The sequence below is a fragment of the Argopecten irradians genome, chromosome 1 (genome assembly GCF_041381155.1).
Source record: "Argopecten irradians isolate NY chromosome 1, Ai_NY, whole genome shotgun sequence".
Classification (NCBI taxonomy): domain Eukaryota; kingdom Metazoa; phylum Mollusca; class Bivalvia; order Pectinida; family Pectinidae; genus Argopecten; species Argopecten irradians.
In genome coordinates, this window is record NC_091134.1 from 26,434,836 (window position 1) to 26,457,062 (window position 22,227).

At 33.7% G+C, this 22,227-nt stretch overlaps 1 protein-coding gene across 2 annotated transcripts; it reads right to left on the bottom strand.

Moving 5' to 3' along the window:
* Positions 1-476: 476 nt before the first annotated feature.
* On the bottom strand, positions 477-22,088 carry LOC138322269 (general transcription factor IIH subunit 2-like). 2 transcript variants are annotated; one of them, XM_069266311.1, is made up of 14 exons: positions 21,954-22,088; positions 21,409-21,523; positions 20,888-20,974; positions 20,317-20,422; positions 19,922-20,027; positions 15,918-16,008; positions 12,143-12,230; positions 11,916-11,992; positions 11,547-11,577; positions 10,799-10,862; positions 3,120-3,223; positions 2,645-2,753; positions 1,727-1,766; positions 477-690 (listed from the first exon to the last, which is right to left on the bottom strand). In XM_069266311.1, the coding sequence occupies exons 1-14, from the start codon at positions 22,007-22,009 to the stop codon at positions 550-552; spliced, it is 1,215 nt and encodes a 404-aa protein (XP_069122412.1). In that variant the 5' UTR covers positions 22,010-22,088; the 3' UTR covers positions 477-549. The 2 variants fall into 2 exon arrangements, with proteins under 2 accessions (XP_069122412.1, XP_069122417.1); XM_069266316.1 differs by lacking the exon at positions 21,954-22,088 and having other exon boundaries at positions 20,888-20,991; positions 21,409-21,504.
* Positions 22,089-22,227: the final 139 nt, after the last annotated feature.

Sequence of the window (22,227 nt, forward strand, 5' to 3'; positions counted from 1 at the left end):
TACCATTTAAACCACAAACCCATGGCCATTGTTACAACCCGTTTTTATAGAAGCTTTTATAGGTCAATATTGTTACAATCACAAAATGTGAAGATAATAAAAAAGGCAGATTGGAAAGATCAAAGTAATGAAAATTTAAATCCTTAAAATCCCTTGGTGGAGTGAAATGGATTTCTAGACAAGGGGTGCAGAGGGCCTTTATCACTCATCTGGTTTTTATGCCAATTATTTCTGAATACTGGCTTATTGTCTCTTTTCTCACAAATTTTAAAGATTTACCTCTAATTTCCCAAATGGGCCCCACTTCTCCAGAGCCAAGAGGCACTTTCAAATCAATTGCTCGACAAGGAAATCTTGGGACACTAATTATGGATGGACAGTCAGACAGACACAGTGACTATCATAGGACTCCCACATCTCTATTGCAGAGCCTCATGAAAGAGGAAAGTAACAAAGGGAAAAGTAAAACACACATATATTATGAAGTTCATTTATTTGTAAACAATATACAAAAGTATAAAAATAGAATAACAAAATAAAAATGAAATGTCAGGATAGTCCCACAAATTGTTGTGAGGATTGTTGTGTTTCCCTGGAACAGGCACAGCCAGGACAGGAATGGAGAGTTTCGTGGATATACAGGTCACAGTCCAGACAGAACAGCTGGTGGCAACGTCCACATTGATACATCTGTAACACAAAAAGTAGACAGGTATTGTTTGTTTTTGTTTTATGTAAATATTTAAGTTGTATGGTCAAAATTATTAAATAATTAAATTTAAATATTGATTTTCCATGTGTGAACACTTAAAATAACTCGGAAATCTCTGAACTGTTACGATCTATTCCGATCTATACAGCTATTACCGATGTTGGTCATGTGATGCAACTTGGTTTTCTGATATTACCCGAAAGTTTGAAACATGGCGTTGACGGTGGCCGTTCTTTCCAAACATGTGATATTTCATGTGACATTTACCACTATGGCAATAGTATATTGATGCTGTTTTAAATCTGAACCATGATATATAAGCATCCATATTCACACATTGTATGTTTTATGACAGTTTTTGATGGTAAAATTATAAGAAATACAACTTTAACAGCCAGTTATTCTTTTATAAACATGACAGGCTCGTGAGGTTGAGGAAGGCTGGAGTAATCACAGAAAAACCACCAACCTATAGTCTATATAGTTTCGAATTCACTATCAAAAGGTGGGTGGCTTTTGGTAATGTGTGGCAGAAAACCTTAACCACACGATAGAAAAGGTAAAGCGCTTTCCATACTGATATATCTATTAGCTCTGTGCTAGTAAAATACAACGATTTGGTGTTGATGATTCAATCCATACAGGGTGACGTCATAATAATCCCAAGTTGGATGTCATTTTATATACTTATATACAGTCAACACTGTCTATAAACAGATCATCCAATGTACAAAGGGAAAATATCTCCATAGCCAGATGGTCTTTATACCCAGGTCAAAATATATCAAAACTAGCCATTTAGGACCCACAGAAAGAGGTCTGATTAAACAGGTGGTCATTACACAGAGGTGATCATTGGTGCAGTATTCCCTGTACATCTCTTTGGTTTGGTTGGGTTAGATGTTAATAACCAAATGCAAACATTTCTATCTAACATGGGCTACAATATACGATATGTTTAGCTTCTGTTTTGATACAATAAATGAAGGCACAAGGATTTTCAATTATACTTACATTAGGATCTTCAACAGTAATTTGGCATGAAAAACAGGATCTAGAACAAAATTTAAAAACCATAACAACAATGGCAACATTTTAATATGTAATGTAAAAACCTGCCCAATGTTAAGCTAACAATCTCATTTTTGTTCTCATTAGTATCAAGAAATCATTTGTGGAATACAGTAAAACCTGTCTATAAATACATGTACCACTTAAGGAACCGCGAAAATATGGTGTCTACAGTGAAGTCAGTGGTATTTGTAAACAAGTTAAAAATGTGTTGATATTGTCCATTTAGGACCATAAGAAAGTGGCCATAACAAGCAGATGGTCTAGCTTTTTGGATGCAATATTGTAGATCAATTTTGACAGATAATGGTGACGTTTTTTTGGCGCTACAATTGGTGCCTATAACTGCTTATGGAGCAAAGTATTTATTATGTAAGCCATTATTAAAACGATTTTATAGTACTTGTTTTTTATTGCTCACCTACCAGGCAAATTCACAGCGAGACATTATGTTTTTGGTACACATATAAATATGAAGGTCTTTTTGAAGGAAAATTACACAGTAAGTCTACAAATTGTGAACTTGATGTCTTGTGAGCGTTACGGTAGATATTTAGAATGGTCATTATGTTAGTTTTGGACAAAATTAACATATAAATGCATGTATACATACAAAATAATTGGAAACCAACAAAAAAGTATAGAAAAGTTTTGCCTGAGTGATTTTCTGAGGCAGTGCTCCACTAAGACATAATATATATAGGAACCATTTCATACCAGGCCGAAAGGTATAGTAGGCCGGGCACATATGTTAATTCTAGTGGTCTTTATTCAGAGTTAGTCACTAAGGCAAATTTAAATGTTGCTAAACAATATAAACAAGTAATATAGCAGCCAATAACAAAAAATGTGTCTACATACACCGTTGATTCTGTAGAAAGACTTGATACCGGAGTCTCCACAAATGTTTCTAGTGGGAAAAGGTGATGGTAGGAGCGTGCCAAATGTGGTGCTGATACTAATGTTAAACCTTCAACAAACAATACCACAACATGAATCAATATTCAATAAAGTAGTAATGATACTGTTCCTTGTCAAATACAAACAAAAGGTGATTGGTTATATGGAGGTTTCCAGATACCAAAACTACAAAGGTAAAGTACCATTATCCCACCTTCCGGTAATTGTGATGTCAAAAAATCACATAAAAATATGACTTCAAAATCCACAGCAGTGGAATGAATCAACAGTAAATTGTGCTTCACGTTTGTTGTATTGGTATCTTGAAATTTAAGTATTTATGTTACTGACATATTGAAACAGTCCCATTCAAAATCCCTAGAAAATCTACAGTTAATGATTTTACTCTTGTTTGATTGTCATGTAATTAACTTACCACATGATTTACATTCGATGGGCAGCTCACAGTATTTACTTTTACACTGGGGACAGAAATACCCACTGCTACTGAATCCCTGGTTCACCTTACTGTCTAAGTGGCTGAAACAAACAACACATGATAACACAAGTGGTCTTTACCAATTTCCTGGCTAATGTGCACCCTGTTGAGGTGGCTAAAACAAGACATATATAACAGTTATTACAACTGGTCTTATATGACTTGTTTCAACAAATTTAGGATCAACAAGTTAATTTCCTATCTCATGACATATGAAAATAACAATACCCACAAAACTTCCCTTTGGTGAAGATTAAAGGTCGAATAAAGGTCACAGTAACATACTTTTGAATGCAAGCCTAACCATCAATGCAAGGTGAGTCTTAATACACAGCTTAATAATTAAGTATTAGTAGTCTGTGCCAAATGGAAAATTTCCAGTCAGTTAAATATCAAATAAGTCCTTAGTTGTTTGATCCGTATTGCTATATTGTAAAGAGAATACTTTATTTGTTAAGTCCAATGACGGAATAGTGTAAGGAGTCGTTGGTGATCATGAAGCTCAATTTTTAGAGTTCAGTACCTCGATCAGTCTGCAGTTGTTCCACGCCTCAAACACAACAGTACCCAATGTAATAAACTCAAATGTACGATACTAGCCAGGACTGTCATACATACACATGATGTACAACAGTAGCCAATGTAACAAACTCAAATGTATGATATTACCCAGGACTGTCATACATACACATGATATACAACAGTAGCCAATGTAACAAACTCAAATGTATGATATTACCCAGGACTGTCATACATACACATGATATACAACAGTACCCAATGTAACAAACTCAAATGTATGATATTACCCAGGACTGTCATACATACACATGATATACAACAGTACCCAATGTAACAAACTCAAATGTATGATATTACCCAGGACTGTCATACATACACATGATATACAACAGTACCCAATGTAACAAACTCAAATGTATGATATTACCCAGGACTGTCATACATACACATGATATACAACAGTACCCAATGTAACAAACTCAAATGTATGATATTACCCAGGACTGTCATACATACACATGATATACAACAGTACCCAATGTAACAAACTCAAATGTATGATATTACCCAGGACTGTCATACATACACATGATATACAACAGTAGCCAATGTAACAAACTCAAATGTATGATATTACCCAGGACTGTCATACATACACATGATATACAACAGTAGCCAATGTTACCAACTCAAATGTATGATATTACCCAGGACTGTCATACATACACATGATATACAACAGTAGCCAATGTAACAAACTCAAATGTATGATATTACCCAGGACTGTCATACATACACATGATATACAACAGTAGCCAATGTAACAAACTCAAATGTATGATATTACCCAGGACTGTCATACATACACATGATATACAACAGTAGCCAATGTAACAAACTCAAATGTATGATATTACCCAGGACTGTCATACATACACATGATATACAACAGTACCCAATGTAACAAACTCAAATGTATGATATTACCCAGGACTGTCATACATACACATGATATACAACAGTACCCAATGTACTCAAATGTATGATATTACCCAGGACTGTCATACATACACATGATATACAACAGTACCCAATGTAACAAACTCAAATGTATGATATTACCCAGGACTGTCATACATACACATGATATACAACAGTACCCAATTGTACTCAAATGTATGATATTACCCAGGACTGTCATACATACACATGATATACAACAGTACCCAATGTACTCAAATGTATGATATTACCCAGGACTGTCATACATACACATGATATACAACAGTACCCAATGTACTCAAATGTATGATATTACCCAGGACTGTCATACATACACATGATATACAACAGTACCCAATGTACTCAAATGTATGATATTACCCAGGACTGTCATACATACACATGATATACAACAGTACCCAATGTAACAAACTCAAATGTATGATATTACCCAGGACTGTCATACATACACATGATATACAACAGTACCCAATGTAACAAACTCAAATGTATGATATTACCCAGGACTGTCATACATACACATGATATACAACAGTACCCAATGTAACAAACTCAAATGTATGATATTACCCAGGACTGTCATACATACACATGATATACAACAGTACCCAATGTAACAAACTCAAATGTATGATATTACCCAGGACTGTCATACATACACATGATATACAACAGTACCCAATGTAATAAACTCAAATGTATGATATTACCCAGGACTGTCATACATACACATGATATACAACAGTACCCAATGTAACAAACTCAAATGTATCATATTACCAGGACTGTCATACATACACATGATATACAACAGTAGCCAATGTAACAAACTCAAATGTATGATATTACCCAGGACTGTCATACATACACATGATATACAACAGTAGCCAATGTAACAAACTCAAATGTATGATATTACCCAGGACTGTCATACATACACATGATATACAACAGTAGCCAATGTAACAAACTCAAATGTATGATATTACCCAGGACTGTCATACATACACATGATATACAACAGTAGCCAATGTAACAAACTCAAATGTATGATATTACCCAGGACTGTCATACATACACATGATATACAACAGTACCCAATGTAACAAACTCAAATGTATGATATTACCCAGGACTGTCATACATACACATGATGTACAACAGTACCCAATGTAACAAACTCAAATGTATGATACTAGCCAGGACTGTCATACATACACATGATATACAACAGTAGCCAATGTAACAAACTCAAATGTATGATATTACCCAGGACTGTCATACATACACATGATATACAACAGTAGCCAATGTAACAAACTCAAATGTATGATATTACCCAGGACTGTCATACATACACATTGGTATACAACAGTACCCAATGTAACAAACTCAAATGTATGATACTACCCAGGACTGTCATACATACACATGATATACAACAGTACCCAATGTAACAAACTCAAATGTATGATATAACCCAGGACTGTCATACATACACATGATATACAACAGTACCCAATGTAACAAACTCAAATGTATGATATTACCCAGGACTGTCATACATACACATGATATACAACAGTAGCCAATGTAACAAACTCAAATGTATGATACTACCCAGGACTGTCATACATACACATGATATACAAACAGTACCCAATGTAACAAACTCAAATGTATGATATAATCCAGGACTGTCATACATACACATGATATACAACAGTACCCAATGTAACAAACTCAAATGTATGATATAACCCAGGACTGTCATACATACACATGATATACAACAGTACCTAATGTAACAAACTCAAATGTATGATATAACCCAGGACTGTCATACATACACATGATATACAACAGTACCTAATGTAACAAACTCAAATGTATGATATTACCCAGGACTGTCATACATACACATGATATACAACAGTAACAAATGTAACAAACTCAAATGTATGATATTACCCAGGACTGTCATACATACAAATGATATACAACAGTAGCCAATGTAACTAACTCAAATGTATGATATTACCCAGGACTGTCATACATACACATGATATACAACAGTAGCCAATGAAACAATCTCAAATGTATGATATAACCCAGGACTGTCATACATACACATGATATACAACAGTACCCAATGAAACAATCTCAAATGTATGATATAACCCAGGACTGTCATACATACACATGATATACAACAGTACCTAATGTAACAAACTCAAATGTATGATATAACCCAGGACTGTCATACATAAAAATGATATACAACAGTAGCCAATGTAACAAACTCAAATGTATGATATTACCCAGGACTGTCATACATACAAATGATATACAACAGTAGCCAATGTAACTAACTCAAATGTATGATATTACCCAGGACTGTCATACATACACATGATATACAACAGTAGCCAATGAAACAATCTCAAATGTATGATATAACCCAGGACTGTCATACATACACATGATATACAACAGTACCAAATGTAACAAACTCAAATGTATGATATAACCCAGGACTGTCATACATACACATGATATACAACAGTACCTAATGTAACAAACTCAAATGTATGATATAACCCAGGACTGTCATACATACACATGATATACAACAGTACCTAATGTAACAAACTCAAATGTATGATATTACCCAGGACTGTCATACATACACATGATATACAACAGTAACAAATGTAACAAACTCAAATGTATGATATTACCCAGGACTGTCATACATACAAATGATATACAACAGTAGCCAATGTAACTAACTCAAATGTATGATATTACCCAGGACTGTCATACATACACATGATATACAACAGTAGCCAATGAAACAATCTCAAATGTATGATATAACCCAGGACTGTCATACATACACATGATATACAACAGTACCCAATGAAAACAATCTCAAATGTATGATATAACCCAGGACTGTCATACATACACATGATATACAACAGTACCTAATGTAACAAACTCAAATGTATGATATAACCCAGGACTGTCATACATACACATGATATACAACAGTACCTAATGTAACAAACTCAAATGTATGATATTACCCAGGACTGTCATACATACACATGATATACAACAGTAACAAATGTAACAAACTCAAATGTATGATATTACCCAGGACTGTCATACATACAAATGATATACAACAGTAGCCAATGTAACTAACTCAAATGTATGATATTACCCAGGACTGTCATACATACACATGATATACAACAGTAGCCAATGAAACAATCTCAAATGTATGATATAACCCAGGACTGTCATACATACACATGATATACAACAGTACCAAATGTAACAAACTCAAATGTATGATATAACCCAGGACTGTCATACATACACATGATATACAACAGTACCCAATGTACTCAAATGTATGATATAACCCAGGACTGTCATACATACACATGATATACAACAGTACCTAATGTAACAAACTCAAATGTATGATATTACCCAGGACTGTCATACATACACATGATATACAACAGTAACAAATGTAACAAACTCAAATGTATGATATTACCCAGGACTGTCATACATACACATGATATACAACAGTACCCAATGTACTCAAATGTATGATATAACCCAGGACTGTCATACATACACATGATATACAACAGTACCCAATGTACTCAAATGTATGATATAACCCAGGACTGTCATACATACAAATGATATACAACAGTACCCAATATAACAAACTCAAATGTATGATATAACCCAGGACTGTCATACATACACATGATATACAACAGTACCCAATGTACTCAAATGTATGATATAACCCAGGACTGTCATACATACACATGATATACAACAGTACCCAATGTAACAAACTCAAATGTATGATATTACCCAGGACTGTCATACATACACATGATATACAACAGTACCGCATGTACTCAAATGTATGATATTACCCAGGACTGTCATACATACAAATGATATACAACAGTACCCAATGTACTCAAATGTATAATATTACCCAGGACTGTCATACATACACATGATATACAACAGTACCCAATGTACTCAAATGTATGATATTACCCAGGACTGTCATACATACACATGATATACATCAGTACCCAATGTAACAAACTCAAATGTATGATATTACCCAGGACTGTCATACATACACATGATATACAGCAGTACCCAATGTAACAAACTCAAATGTATGATATTACCCAGGACTGTCATACATACACATGATATACAACAGTACCCAATGTACTCAAATGTATGATATTACCCAGGACTGTCATACATACACATGATATACAACAGTACCCAATGTAACAAACTTAAATGTATGATATTACCCAGGACTGTCATATATACACATGATATACAACAGTACCCAATGTAATAAACTCAAATGTATGATATTACCCAGGACTGTCATACATACAAATGATATACAACAGTAGCCAATGTAACTAACTCAAATGTATGATATTACCCAGGACTGTCATACATACACATGATATACAACAGTAGCCAATGAAACAATCTCAAATGTATGATATAACCCAGGACTGTCATACATACACATGATATACAACAGTACCCAATGAAACAATCTCAAATGTATGATATAACCCAGGACTGTCATACATACAAATGATATACAACAGTACCTAATGTAACAAACTCAAATGTATGATATTACCCAGGACTGTCATACATACAATGATATACAACAGTACCCAATGTAACAAACTCAAATGTATGATATTACCCAGGACTGTCATACATACACATGATATACAACAGTAGCCAATGTAACAAACTCAAATGTATGATATTACCCAGGACTGTCATACATACACATGATATACAACAGTACCCAATGTAACAAACTCAAATGTATGATATAACCCAGGACTGTCATACATACACATGATGTACAACAGTACCCAATGTAACAAACTCAAATGTATGATATTACCCAGGACTGTCATACATACACATGATATACAACAGTACCCAATGTAACAAACTCAAATGTATGATATAACCCAGGACTGTCATACATACACATGATATACAACAGTACCCAATGTAACAAACTCAAATGTATGATACTAGCCAGGACTGTCATACATACACATGATATACAACAGTACCCAATGTAACAAACTCAAATGTATGATATTACCCAGGACTGTCATACATACACATGATATACAACAGTAGCCAATGTAACAAACTCAAATGTATGATATTACCCAGGACTGTCATACATACACATGATATACAACAGTAGCCAATGTAACAAACTCAAATGTATGATATTACCCAGGACTGTCATACATACACATGATATACAACAGTACCCAATGTACTCAAACTCAATGTATGATATAACCCAGGACTGTCATACATACACATGATATACAACAGTAACAAATGTAACAAACTCAAATGTATGATATAACCCAGGACTGTCATACATACACATGATATACAACAGTACCCAATGTAACAACTCAAATGTATGATATAACCCAGGACTGTCATACATACACATGATATACAACAGTACCCAATGTAACAAACTCAAATGTATGATATTACCCAGGACTGTCATATATACACATGATATACAACAGTACCCAATGTAACAAACTCAAATGTATGATACTAGCCAGGACTGTCATACATACACATGATATACAACAGTACCCAATGTAACAAACTCAAATGTATGATATTACCCAGGACTGTCATACATACACATGATATACAACAGTACCCAATGTAACAAACTCAAATGTATGATATTACCCAGGACTGTCATACATACACATGATATACAACAGTACCCAATGTAACAAACTCAAATGTATGATACTAGCCAGGACTGTCATACATACACATGATATACAACAGTAGCCAATGTAACAAACTCAAATCTACCCAGGATTGTCATACATACACATTGTATACAACAGTACAAAATATTACAAACTCAAATCTATGATACTAGCCAGGACGGTCATACGTACCACATGCACATGGAAGCTTTCTCACCCTTCCCTTTGTCGCCACTTAAATTGTGATGTGGAAAGCCTACAAGTATATATCAGTTACACTGTAAAATATTATTGTTTATGTGTTTTTATCAGTTTTTGTGTATCTACTCAATGAGCCTTTGGCATCCACTTATACCTAGTCCAGCCCTAAATAATAAGTGTGAAGACAGGAAACAGAAGATTACTGTATAAAGTCTTTATAATGCATTTAAGTATCAAAGTAAGTCACTACAGAATTTTTGTAAAAAGTACAGTTACTGTATTGAAACTAGAATGCTGCCAGCCTGTTATTTTTCTTGTTATTGTGGGACATAATTAAATTTCTTTGTTTTTAGAATGACTTGAAAATTATCATAAGATAATCTACTCTATTTTATATGGTTAAAATTGAACAAAAAGAATTGACCAGTGAAAAAAGACAGAAATAATTGTTAATATCAGTCCTTTCATGTAAGTTTCATATATTTAGTTTGGGCAAACATGGTGACTTCATGAGACTTAAGTTGTGTGCCTACCATTCTGTTATAATGAAAGTATCTTGGCAAATACACAGTCCATACAGGATATTTCTGTTGTACTAGATAATTACCTACTTTGTCATCAACTCCAGCCATCTCGGACTTACACATATTTAGTGCCAGTTTAGCTTGACTCAGCCTTATCATTAAATCACTTCACTTGATATCTGACGACAAATATTTCACTTCCATATTGTACTTACCCATTTTGATCAGTGATGATTCTGTGCTGCTCTAAAAATGGAAAAAAAGTGAAATCTTTAGACCATTGATTACCACAACTGTATATAAATTAATATTTAAATTAATGAATGCACAAACTGATGCTTGATTATTATGAAAATGAAATTTCTCTTACCATTGCTTAAATTCTGTATCAAAATACATGACTTTTAGACAAGGTTACATCTATATATACGTTAATTTAAATACATTGTTTATTATAACAATTCATTCCCTAGTATTTCAAACCTTAATGCTTAATTCCATAAAACAACTATCCGAAATCTTTAATATTGAAATTTTTCAATTTAATAATTCATCAAACAAATAAAAGAATACCAAAGACTCACTGTTGCTGGAGGTGGTGTGACATGCGAGATGAGGAGATCCCGAAAGTGAACTTCGTCCAGAATCACAAAATATTTACCTAAAAGAAATTTAATTGAGGTTTTTGTGTTGTTTTCATTTTTTCATTTAGATGCATAAGCTAGCATGTAGATAGCATTCTGGTTCACTGATAAATAAAACAGTATCTAGATCATGTTGGAGTAAGACAATTATTGTTAAAGAAACTTACCACTTGTCTCGTGACAGATCCTTTTACAAACACGAACCTCGGCAGCCAGACCTATGACAGAACATCTCACATTGTTGTCTTTCATTGTCTGTAAAAAATAGTTAATATAAACACTTTCTATAATTATATATCTATCAGGAACCGTCGTCCAGGAGCCAACTTATACCTGCCTCCCATTGTTTAACAAAGGGACATAACTCTGAGGTATGATTATATTCTATATGCAGTCATTTTATGATGTATTTTCTTTTCTCTCTCTTTTCTTTTTTTTAATGGTTTCAAAATTGATTTTATTCCCGAGCAAATTAGAGGGATGCCATGGTTGGGACCCTGGATTTATCCCTCTTACAACATATAGCCTCTCACAGAAGCTCCTTTTCAATTCTTTTACTTGATCGCTTTCATTTCATCACATTTGATTTGCTCCATTCATTCTGCAAACTTATTCATACAAATAAAATAGAGATATATAAATTCAAATTAAGTAAAAGGGTTTCTCTTGTAATCATACATGTAATCATTTATATTTTTGATGTTATGTCACATATTCGTTAATTTTGACATCATAATTTTTAAATTGTAGTGATATAACATTGAGCACTGAGAGAGCAGACAAATCTGTAACATTTATTGATAGAATCTATTAAGATATAGCTGCTGATATGTGTATACATGTATATATAATAAGAAATTAAGATAAACATTGCTTAAATGTATGTGTATAAGAGATGCCAGGTACAGTATATCAACCATCAATAGCAAACCTCAAAAATATATATATGTATGGCACACTTCATTACAAATTACACGAACTTGGACATAACAAATTTCAAGTAAAAAAAAAATACATAAGGACAATATATATAAATACAAGGGCCCAATAGGCCCGAATTGCTCACCTGCTATCTGGTAATCATGCATGGCTCATACTTAACAAATAGGAGAGTGAATGACAATTCATATCATGCCAAAGCATGTTAGACCCCCTTTGCCACTTGGTAATTAAAAAGAAGTCATCAAAATATTTTAGCCAATTTGACCCCTGAGACCTTGAATGAAGGTCAAGGTCATTCATTTGAACAAACTTGATAGCCCTTGATCCCAGCATGCCAATGTCCAATATCAGATCCCTATGCCTTTCAGTTATCAAGAAGAAGTCTTTTGAAGATTTTAGCCTATTTGACCACTGTGACCTTGAATGAAAGTCAAAGTCATTCATTTGAACAAACTTGGTAGCCCTTTATCCCAGCATGTCACATGCCAAATATCAAGTCTCTAGCTCTCTTGGTTTTTAAAAAGAAGTCATCTTAATATTTAAGCCTATTTGACCCCTGTGACCCTGAATGAAAGTCAAGGTCATTGATTTGAACTACCTTTGTAGCTCTTCATCCCATCATGTCACATGCCCAATACCAGGTCTCTAGCCCTCTTGGTTATTAAGGAAAAGTCATTTAACAAATTTAGCCTATTTGACCCCTGTGACCTTGAATGTAGGTCAAAGTCATTCATTTGAACAAACTTGGTAGCCTTCCATCCCAACATGTCACATGCCTAATATCAGGTCCCTCAGCCTTTTGGTTATTAAGGAGAAGTTGTTTAAAGATTTTCACCTAATTGACCCTTGTGACCTTGAATGAAGGTCATGGTCATTCATTTGAACAAACTTGGTAGTCGTATATTCCAGCATGCCACAGGCCCAGCCCCAATATAAGGTCCCTTGGCCTCTTGCTTATTAAGAAGAAGTCATCTTAATATTTAAGCCTATTTGATCCCTGTGACTTTGAATGAAGGTCAAGGTCATTCATTTGAACAAATTTGGTAGCCCTTGATACCAGCATGCCAAATGCCCAATATCAGATCCCTAGGCTGTTTGGTTATTAAGAAGAAGTCGTTTAAAGATTTTAGCCTTTTCAACCCCTGTGACCTTGACTGAAGGTCAAGGTTATTCGTTTGAGCAAACTTGGTAGCCCTCCATCCCAGTATGTCACAGGCCTAATATCAGGTCCCTATGCCTCTTGGTTATTAAAAAGAAGTTGTTTAAAGATTTTAGCCTATTTGACCCCTGTGACCTTGAATGAAGGTCAAGGTCATTCATTTGAACAACTTGGTAGCCCTTCATACTAGTATGTTACATACCAAATATCAGGTCTCTAGGCCTCTTGGTTATGAAGCAAAAGTCTTAACAGCATATTTCAGCCTATTTTACCCCTGTGACCTTGAATGAAGGTCAATGTCATTCATTTGAACAAACTTGGTAGCCATTCATCCCAGCATGTCACAGGCCCACCACAGCATAAGCTCACTTGCCCTTCGGGCAGGTGAGCTAAAAACAGGAGGCCCAAGGGCCTTAACATTAATTAGATATAGTGTCATGGTAGCTGTCTTCAATTTGGGATAAATCAGAGATGTAACAACATGGACCTTGTCAGGATCATTTCATGCAAGTTTCAGCCAAATAGCACTGGTAAAACTTGATAAGTTCAAAATGTGTTTTCAAGATGGCGGCTATGACGGCCATTTTGGATTTTGGATCAACCCGAAAAATAACAACACTTTGTCTGGACCATGTCAGGATCATTTCATGCAAGTTTCAGCCTAATCGCACTGGTAGAACTTGAGAAGAAGTTCAAAATGTGTTTTCAAGATGGCGGCTGTAGTGGCCATCTTAGATTTCGGATTGACTCGAAAAAATAATAACACTTTTTCCTAGAACTTGAGAAGAAGTTTAAAATGTGATTTCAAGATGGCGGCTGTGGTGCCATCTTGGATTTCTGATCAACCAGAGAAATAACAACACTTTGTAGGAAGCATGTCAGGATCATTTCATGTCAGTTTCAGCTAAATCGCCACTGGTAGAACTTGAGAAGAAGTTCAAAATGTGAAAAGTTAACAGACGGCGCACGGCTGAAGATGAAACGAAACATGACTACTATAGGTAATCCTGACCCTTCGGGTCAGATGACCTTAAAAAATAAAAACAAAAAACAAACACTACATATACATCCATAGCACGCTACATATGTGCACCTAAAACAATTGTTCCATTTCTCAAATTCCTACACCAGCACACATACATGTATGAATTTTTCACAGTAGCAGTAACAAATTATTTAACTGCAACAGCAACATGACCCAAAAAAGTCCATTGTGTTTCCACAAGAGTAAGTTAAAACTGGTTAATAAAAATAAGGAAATAAACAAACTCCCATACCTATTCACAAATACCATATATACATGCCCATGCATTGTATATGTGTACCTTTAGTAAAGGCCAATGAATCAATCCTTATAAGACTTCATGCAGAAGATTATTCATCCATTTAGCAGTGTAATATATATATATATATTTACAACCCGTCATCTTGTGGTGTAATGCAGATGAGCATTGTGTTGTTAGTAGGCATTGTCTATTACACAATTCACATAACATATTACTTGACTAGTGTACAAGAGAAGCTAAAATCCCTAGAACATAAACTCGGATTGGCTAGACCTATTTTTATGCTGACAATGGAATAAGTCATATCCTTTATGTACCGTAATAAATCTAAAATAAGAATAATGATTTTAAAGCATTCATCTGATGGTAATACAGCTACCTGGGTACATGTTCTTAAGCTGTCAATTTAAAAGTTTCCCTGACCCTCATGGGACAGTGTCGGATAATTCAACGATTTATTGCTTAACAAAGTTAAGACAATTTCTTAAATACGATTACAAGATCAAAGGGAGGATCAAGCATACTCCATAGAAGGTTGTAGGAAAATCAACGTACCTGTATTGTCTCTGATATATCTCCTGGATCGCAGGATGTCAGACTCCCTAGTACAATTAACACTTCTCGGCTCGCATGACTTGGCATATGTCTGTTATAACATTAAAACAAAAATTACTTCACTCTGGTTTGTTTTAGACCAATTTGTATTAAGCGAAAATGATATTGTAAAATAATGAATTTAATGCCAGTGATTATGCTTTGTTCAGTAAGGTTGAACAGACAGATTATTTTCGACAGAAACATCTTTAAATATTTCATTAAAAGTTAACATCTCCTATTATGAATATTAAACAAAACTAACTTCTTTTTTTTTCTTAGTTTTTTTTATAGTTTTTGTTCTACTTGTGGATAAAGTATTCAGATTCAATTGGTTTAATGTACATGCTTCGATGACTGAAAGGTTGAAGTATTCAGATTCAATTGGTTTAATGTACATGCTTCGATGTCTGAAAGGTTGAAATTACAAATCCGATCAAGTGCCTTATACATGTAGCTAATATTTAAAACCATCAACTTTGGTATCTGCTTGATTAGCATTACAACAAATATACGTACCCGGCCCACTAACTTTCGGCCAGCTAGGAAATGGTGTCTATGTGTCCTAGTGGAGCAGTGCCTCAGAAAATCACTCGGGCACAATTTTCGATTCTTTTTTGTAGTTTTCAAATTATTTCATGCATATACATGCATTTATATATTATTTTTGTCCAAAACAAACATAACTATTGTTCTTGATATCTACCAATCCTGTTCACATGACGTGAAAATCACAATTTGTAAACTTGCCGTATATATTCTCTTCAGAAAGACCTTTCGATATACAATGTTAAAAAAAATAATGTCTCGCCGAGAATTTGATATTTTATACGGTTCAATTTTATTGCCTATTTAGGTATGAGATATAAAACAAGTATGATAAAATGCTTGCAAACATTTTAATAATGGTTTGCATAATCATTACTTTGCTCCATTAGCAGTAATAGGCACTAATTGTAGCTCTAAAGACAACACCATTTTCTGTCTAAAGTCTTTTGAGCAACAATATTGCAGCTGACAATGACAATGATTTTATTCTCGTAAACATACAAACAGTAGTGTAGAGAATATATAAACAGGACATATACATGTAAGCAGCCATAACAATGAAATAGTACAGTACATATTACACATATACTATAGCTAGAATATACATATAGGACGTACTAGTTATATTAATGGACTGAATAAGTCTGTCTTGAATAATAATTATAAATTTTGTTAGTGAAATAAGTTCATTGTTGACTACATAATTGAAAAGAGTATCAAATTTTAAAGTATTTTGTCTTTCATAATAGTATCTAGAAATAATTTTTTTCTATTGGATACTAATTGATCATGATCAGTAAAGTCAAAATAAATAATGGAACTCATCTCGAATTTCGTTTAAGTTACACATGCTAAAAAATCGTTGTTCTCTTGGTATATCAATCCATCTGCCACATTCAATCTGTAGTTTTACATTATATGTTCTAAATTTACAATAGGCCTTCACTAGACGTGGCGGAAGAAAATTCTATAATTGGTACCTTTTGGAGAGTTGAAAACATCATTTTTCCAACTATATATAAAATTACTTTTGAGGGCATGGAAAATTACTTTTTTCAAACAATGTGAACTAGTGAATTCCCTGATCTCGAAAATATGAGCAAGATTACATTCTTCAAAAATACTTTTCATACATTTTAATCACTGTGTATTATAATTATTAGTAATCTGGAACAGTTTATAGTTTAGTTAGTTATGTGATGATTTGATCATCCTTACCCAATAGCCAATCATGCCAACTTTTATACTGATAGCTGATGGGAATCTACCAAGTCCCCAGTATACCATGAAGTTGGGTGTTGATGTTTTAAAAGAATATGTTTACAAAATTTAAGGTGCATGGAGACGTTCTAAGAGTTTGTAATCACAAAACCCCCCGACCTCACAACCGTATAATATAACTGGTTTTATAGCTTTAATAAAAATGTCTAAATTACAATCAATAGACAGATTATGACTCCTACATTTAGCAATGGCACCATACATCGCATTTATACCCTTTTCATATAATTTCTTAACATTCAAATGCATGAAGCCATTTTTGGTGAAATAAACACCAAGGTATTTGAAATTTTTCACAATTTGCACGTTGTTACCATTAAAAGTGAACCTTATATTTCGAGATAGATTCCCTCTACCAAAAACCATAACTTTCGTCTTATCGATGTTAACTTTAAGGTGCCATAGCTTGCAATAGTTACAAAATACATTAAGTTACTTTTGTAAATCTTCAGCAGAGTCTGCTAATAATATAGTATCGTCAGCATACAGTAAGACATACAATTTAAGGAAAACCTGTAATTCATTCTCCAGTTTTCCAGATAAAGCTGACAAGCCTTTACAATCATGTGATTTTAAAAAGTCTTCTAAATCGTTGAAAAATATTGAAAATAAGAATGGAGATAAGTTTTCACCTTGTCTCACTCCATAGTTACAATTAAATATATAATTAACTGATTTACCTTTAACGTCATTATACAAATTAATTATTACATTAAAACACTTTCCATTTACACCACTTGATATTAATTTGTTCCATCATCCTAATTTCCAGACACTGTCAAAAGCTTTTTAGAAACATATAAAAGCACAATACATATGTTGTTTGAATTGCTTTGACAGCTCAATTAAAGAATATAACGGAAATATGTGATCTAAGGTAGAGTATTGCTTTCGAAATCCTGCTTGGTTTTCAAGTATAAGTTCAATGCTGTTGGCATAGTTATTTAGTCTTTCATTAATGATAGTAGTAAATAGCTTAGTAGCTTACCCAAACAACTAACAAGATTGATAGGTCTATAATTTTTGGCGTCAAACCTATCCCCTTTATTTTTTATACAGGTATAATATTACCCATAAGCCACGACTTTGGTATGATACCAGTGTCAAATATGTAGTTAAAAACTTTTACATATACAGGAATCATAATATCAACAGTAGATTTAATATATTCATTACAAACTAAGTCCTCATCAACAGCCTTAATGCTTCTTAATTTACTGACACATTGAAGTATTTCTTTGATTACTTCAAGAATATATGTTGATTCAAGATATCATGAACACCAAGGTTCGACAACTCTTTGATTACTTCAAGAAAGTACATGGTTAATATCACCTTCAACATTGTTATTAAAAGATTTACCAAAAAAGTTGAATAATTCATCGATGCTTGCCTTACATGATTTATTAATGGAATTACTTTGATGTAATATTTTTCAATATTCTTTTGGGTTTCTAGATCTTACATTATTTAACTTGGTTTTTATATTCTTTTTATGTGAATTCACAGCAGATTTCAGTGTTTTACGGTAACTTTTTTCCTTTTCATATAAATTTTCTTTAAGTGCAATATCACCTTATCTTTTGTATAATCTCTTGGCTATTCTGTAATTTTGTCTAGCAGATTTACATTCAGTAGTAAACCAAGGATTTTGAAAATTCTGATACTTCTTAACAGGTTGGTTGATACCAAATGCATGTTTGACAGCATCGACGAAGATTTCACACATTATATTTACAGTTTCATCAAGTGAATTTAAATTATCAGTTCCGCTATTACACATAGCATCTACAACATTATAGATATAGGGAAACCTTTCGGAAACATAATCAACAAACAATCCTTTACCAGCACCATTCCACTTTTTAAGTTTCAACAATGAAGAATGGTGTCTCTCCCTCCCGATCTCACTTGTATCAGATGAATGACATCTTTTAGATAAACATAATCGGACAGTGTACAGTGCTAGATTAACCTAACAAATTATGTGTCTTATATATATTGCACTGGTCAAACTTGGCGTCTGATTAGCTTGAAACACAAATCTGAATACTGTATTGGCTAGAAATACCAACCTGAGTGTCTGATTGGCTAGAAATACAACCCAATGTGTCTAATTGGCAAGATATACAAACCTGAGTGTCTGATTGGCTAAATCAAGTGAATTCTGAAGTGATGGTTCACCCTGGCAAGTCTTATTTACAAGAGATTGAAGAGTGGTAATGTGACGACGCGGGTTCCCTGTGAGAAACAAGACAGCACATATATGATTTCTCATTTGTTCTGTACATGTTAAAAACAAGATACATGTTATTGTATGTTTCATTACAGTAGAAATCAAATTAACACACAGTTCTCTTATATTATCTTAGAGAATTTGTTTTGTTGTTAATGGAAAGCATATTCTCGAAAATTTTATATTTTACAGGAGAATTCAATGATTATGTTAAGTTTGTATAATTTGATGAAATTGCACTTTACAGATTAACAATGCTTGGCAGTGCTATTGGTTCTGTACATCAGACAATACCTCCTAGCTCTGCTACCTTCTCAGCCCTCTTGTTACGTGTTGTTATGACACCTAGCTGACTGATAGGATTCTGATCAAAGTATTCTTCTACAAAGTGTTCCAGCAACTGTAACACAAATGGCCAGAAATTTGTATTCATATCAAGTAACATAGAAGTGGAGATTTCTTAGAATAATTAACTCCAATTGTAACATAATGCACAAAAAACCTGGAAATAGGAATATTTCAAATTTTCAAAATGTATTAGAATCATCAAAATAGTGGGATTTAAATTAGCTGGGCCGATTATCAATGACCATACAGCTACCACAATCAGTACATTTTGTATATGTAAAGCATGTGTTTCTGAGGTCCTGGATTCCAGTCCTGGTCTGGAGGTTACATTTTCTCCCCTCTTGTTGTAGTAGTGTTTTCCTATAAGTTAGTTACGATCATTTTTCAAATAGTTGTTGCCTTTGAATTTTGAAAATCTGGTTACATGTTTGGAAAATATTAATAATATTCAGAGCTACACAATGTAATAAACTCAGAAAAATCTATCTATTCAGTTTCATGTAAAAGTCCTTTTTACCTTGAGTGTTGATGCCAGACGAGTTGGCTTGAGATCCTGATCTTTCATTGCTTCTGACATATCTATCACCAGGAACAGATGTCGCATCTGGAAGAATACCACACCTATAATTTCTTTACAGCGAAGTGAAATGTATGGATTATTTTTCATTGGCTTTAAAATAAGCTTATCTCTATCATAGTATTTCCTATGTAAAATCTGCCATGGCAAACACCTTTGTATAATGACCACCTGCATAATAAGACACACTTTTCTAGGGTCCCAAATGACCAATTTCAACACATTTCAATCTGTGCATGGCTATGAAGACCATTTTCTCTCTGTCTATTAAATGATCTTTAAAGGTTTGACTGTTATAGCATCAATTGATCACTAATTTATGTAGGGACATAATGGCACCACTTATGTGCTTCCATCCCTGGCATTGATCTAGCAAAGTTTATATCACTTTTTTGGAATTATTCATGAAAACTAAACTTTGCTTACAAAAGTACCATTTTCCCCCCTTGCATTAAACCTACCATGCCAAGTCTAATGTTCCCAAGTTTTTCAAGGAGGCGTCTCCTCTTGGCCTTGTGTACGATATCATCGACACTAGATTGGATGGTCCCATCATCATCTTCTTCAATGACTTCCCTGTAGTCAGAAAAGTATCTTATCAAACAGGGAAGAAGGCAAGGAGGGTGAATTTTTGCTTAATATTTTATTCTTTAATTTTACAGAAAATCTCCTCAAAAGTTGAAATATTTGGAATCCAATATCAAAGTTTTTCTTTAAAGTTGAATTTCAGTGTTGGTTGACAAATGACAATGGTTGAAATATGTCATTTATTATTTATTTGATTTACTCATATTTAACTGATTCTCAAGAAGATAACTATACATTGCTAAATACCACAAATGTACAGAACTAAATGTTGAAGTTCAGTGAAAGACAGTTGTATCGGTTAATAGTAATACACTGTGTGAATTTATAGAGCTGCATGTTGGAATTTCAAAGGGATATAAGTAATTATTATGGACTTTCAACAGATAGAACAAATGATGTGTGAAATGTAATGTGTTACCAAGTCTTCTCATATTCAGTTTCCCATCGGTATCCCTTCTCGTCTTCCTCTGCCATGGTCTTTTTAAGTTTGAAACCCCTGCTTTAGTACACAACAGCTTCAGCAACTTGTGCTCTTGTTCTTAAGTAAATGAGAGTTATGTCCCCGGAAATCGACTTATCGGTTATTTCCGCTTTATTCTCTATGATTTTATTTTGCGTATTTTGTCATTAATAAGAACATAATGTACAAAAAATGTGTTTTTCAAAATGTCATTTGATCTTTTTTATTTGAT

Bases quoted from the DNA above. Each gene is read 5' to 3' on its own strand.
- LOC138322269 (XM_069266311.1), bottom strand. From the start codon at position 22,009: ATGGCAGAGGAAGACGAGAAGGGATACCGATGGGAAACTGAATATGAG. The intron at 20,028-20,316 runs GTATTGTCTGAT...TGTTTCTCACAG, and splicing joins GAAGGTAGCAGAGCTAGGAG to GGAACCCGCGTCGTCACATT. The intron at 11,578-11,915 runs GTGAGTCTTTGG...TTCCATTTTTAG, and splicing joins TCACACCACCTCCAGCAACA to AGCAGCACAGAATCATCACT.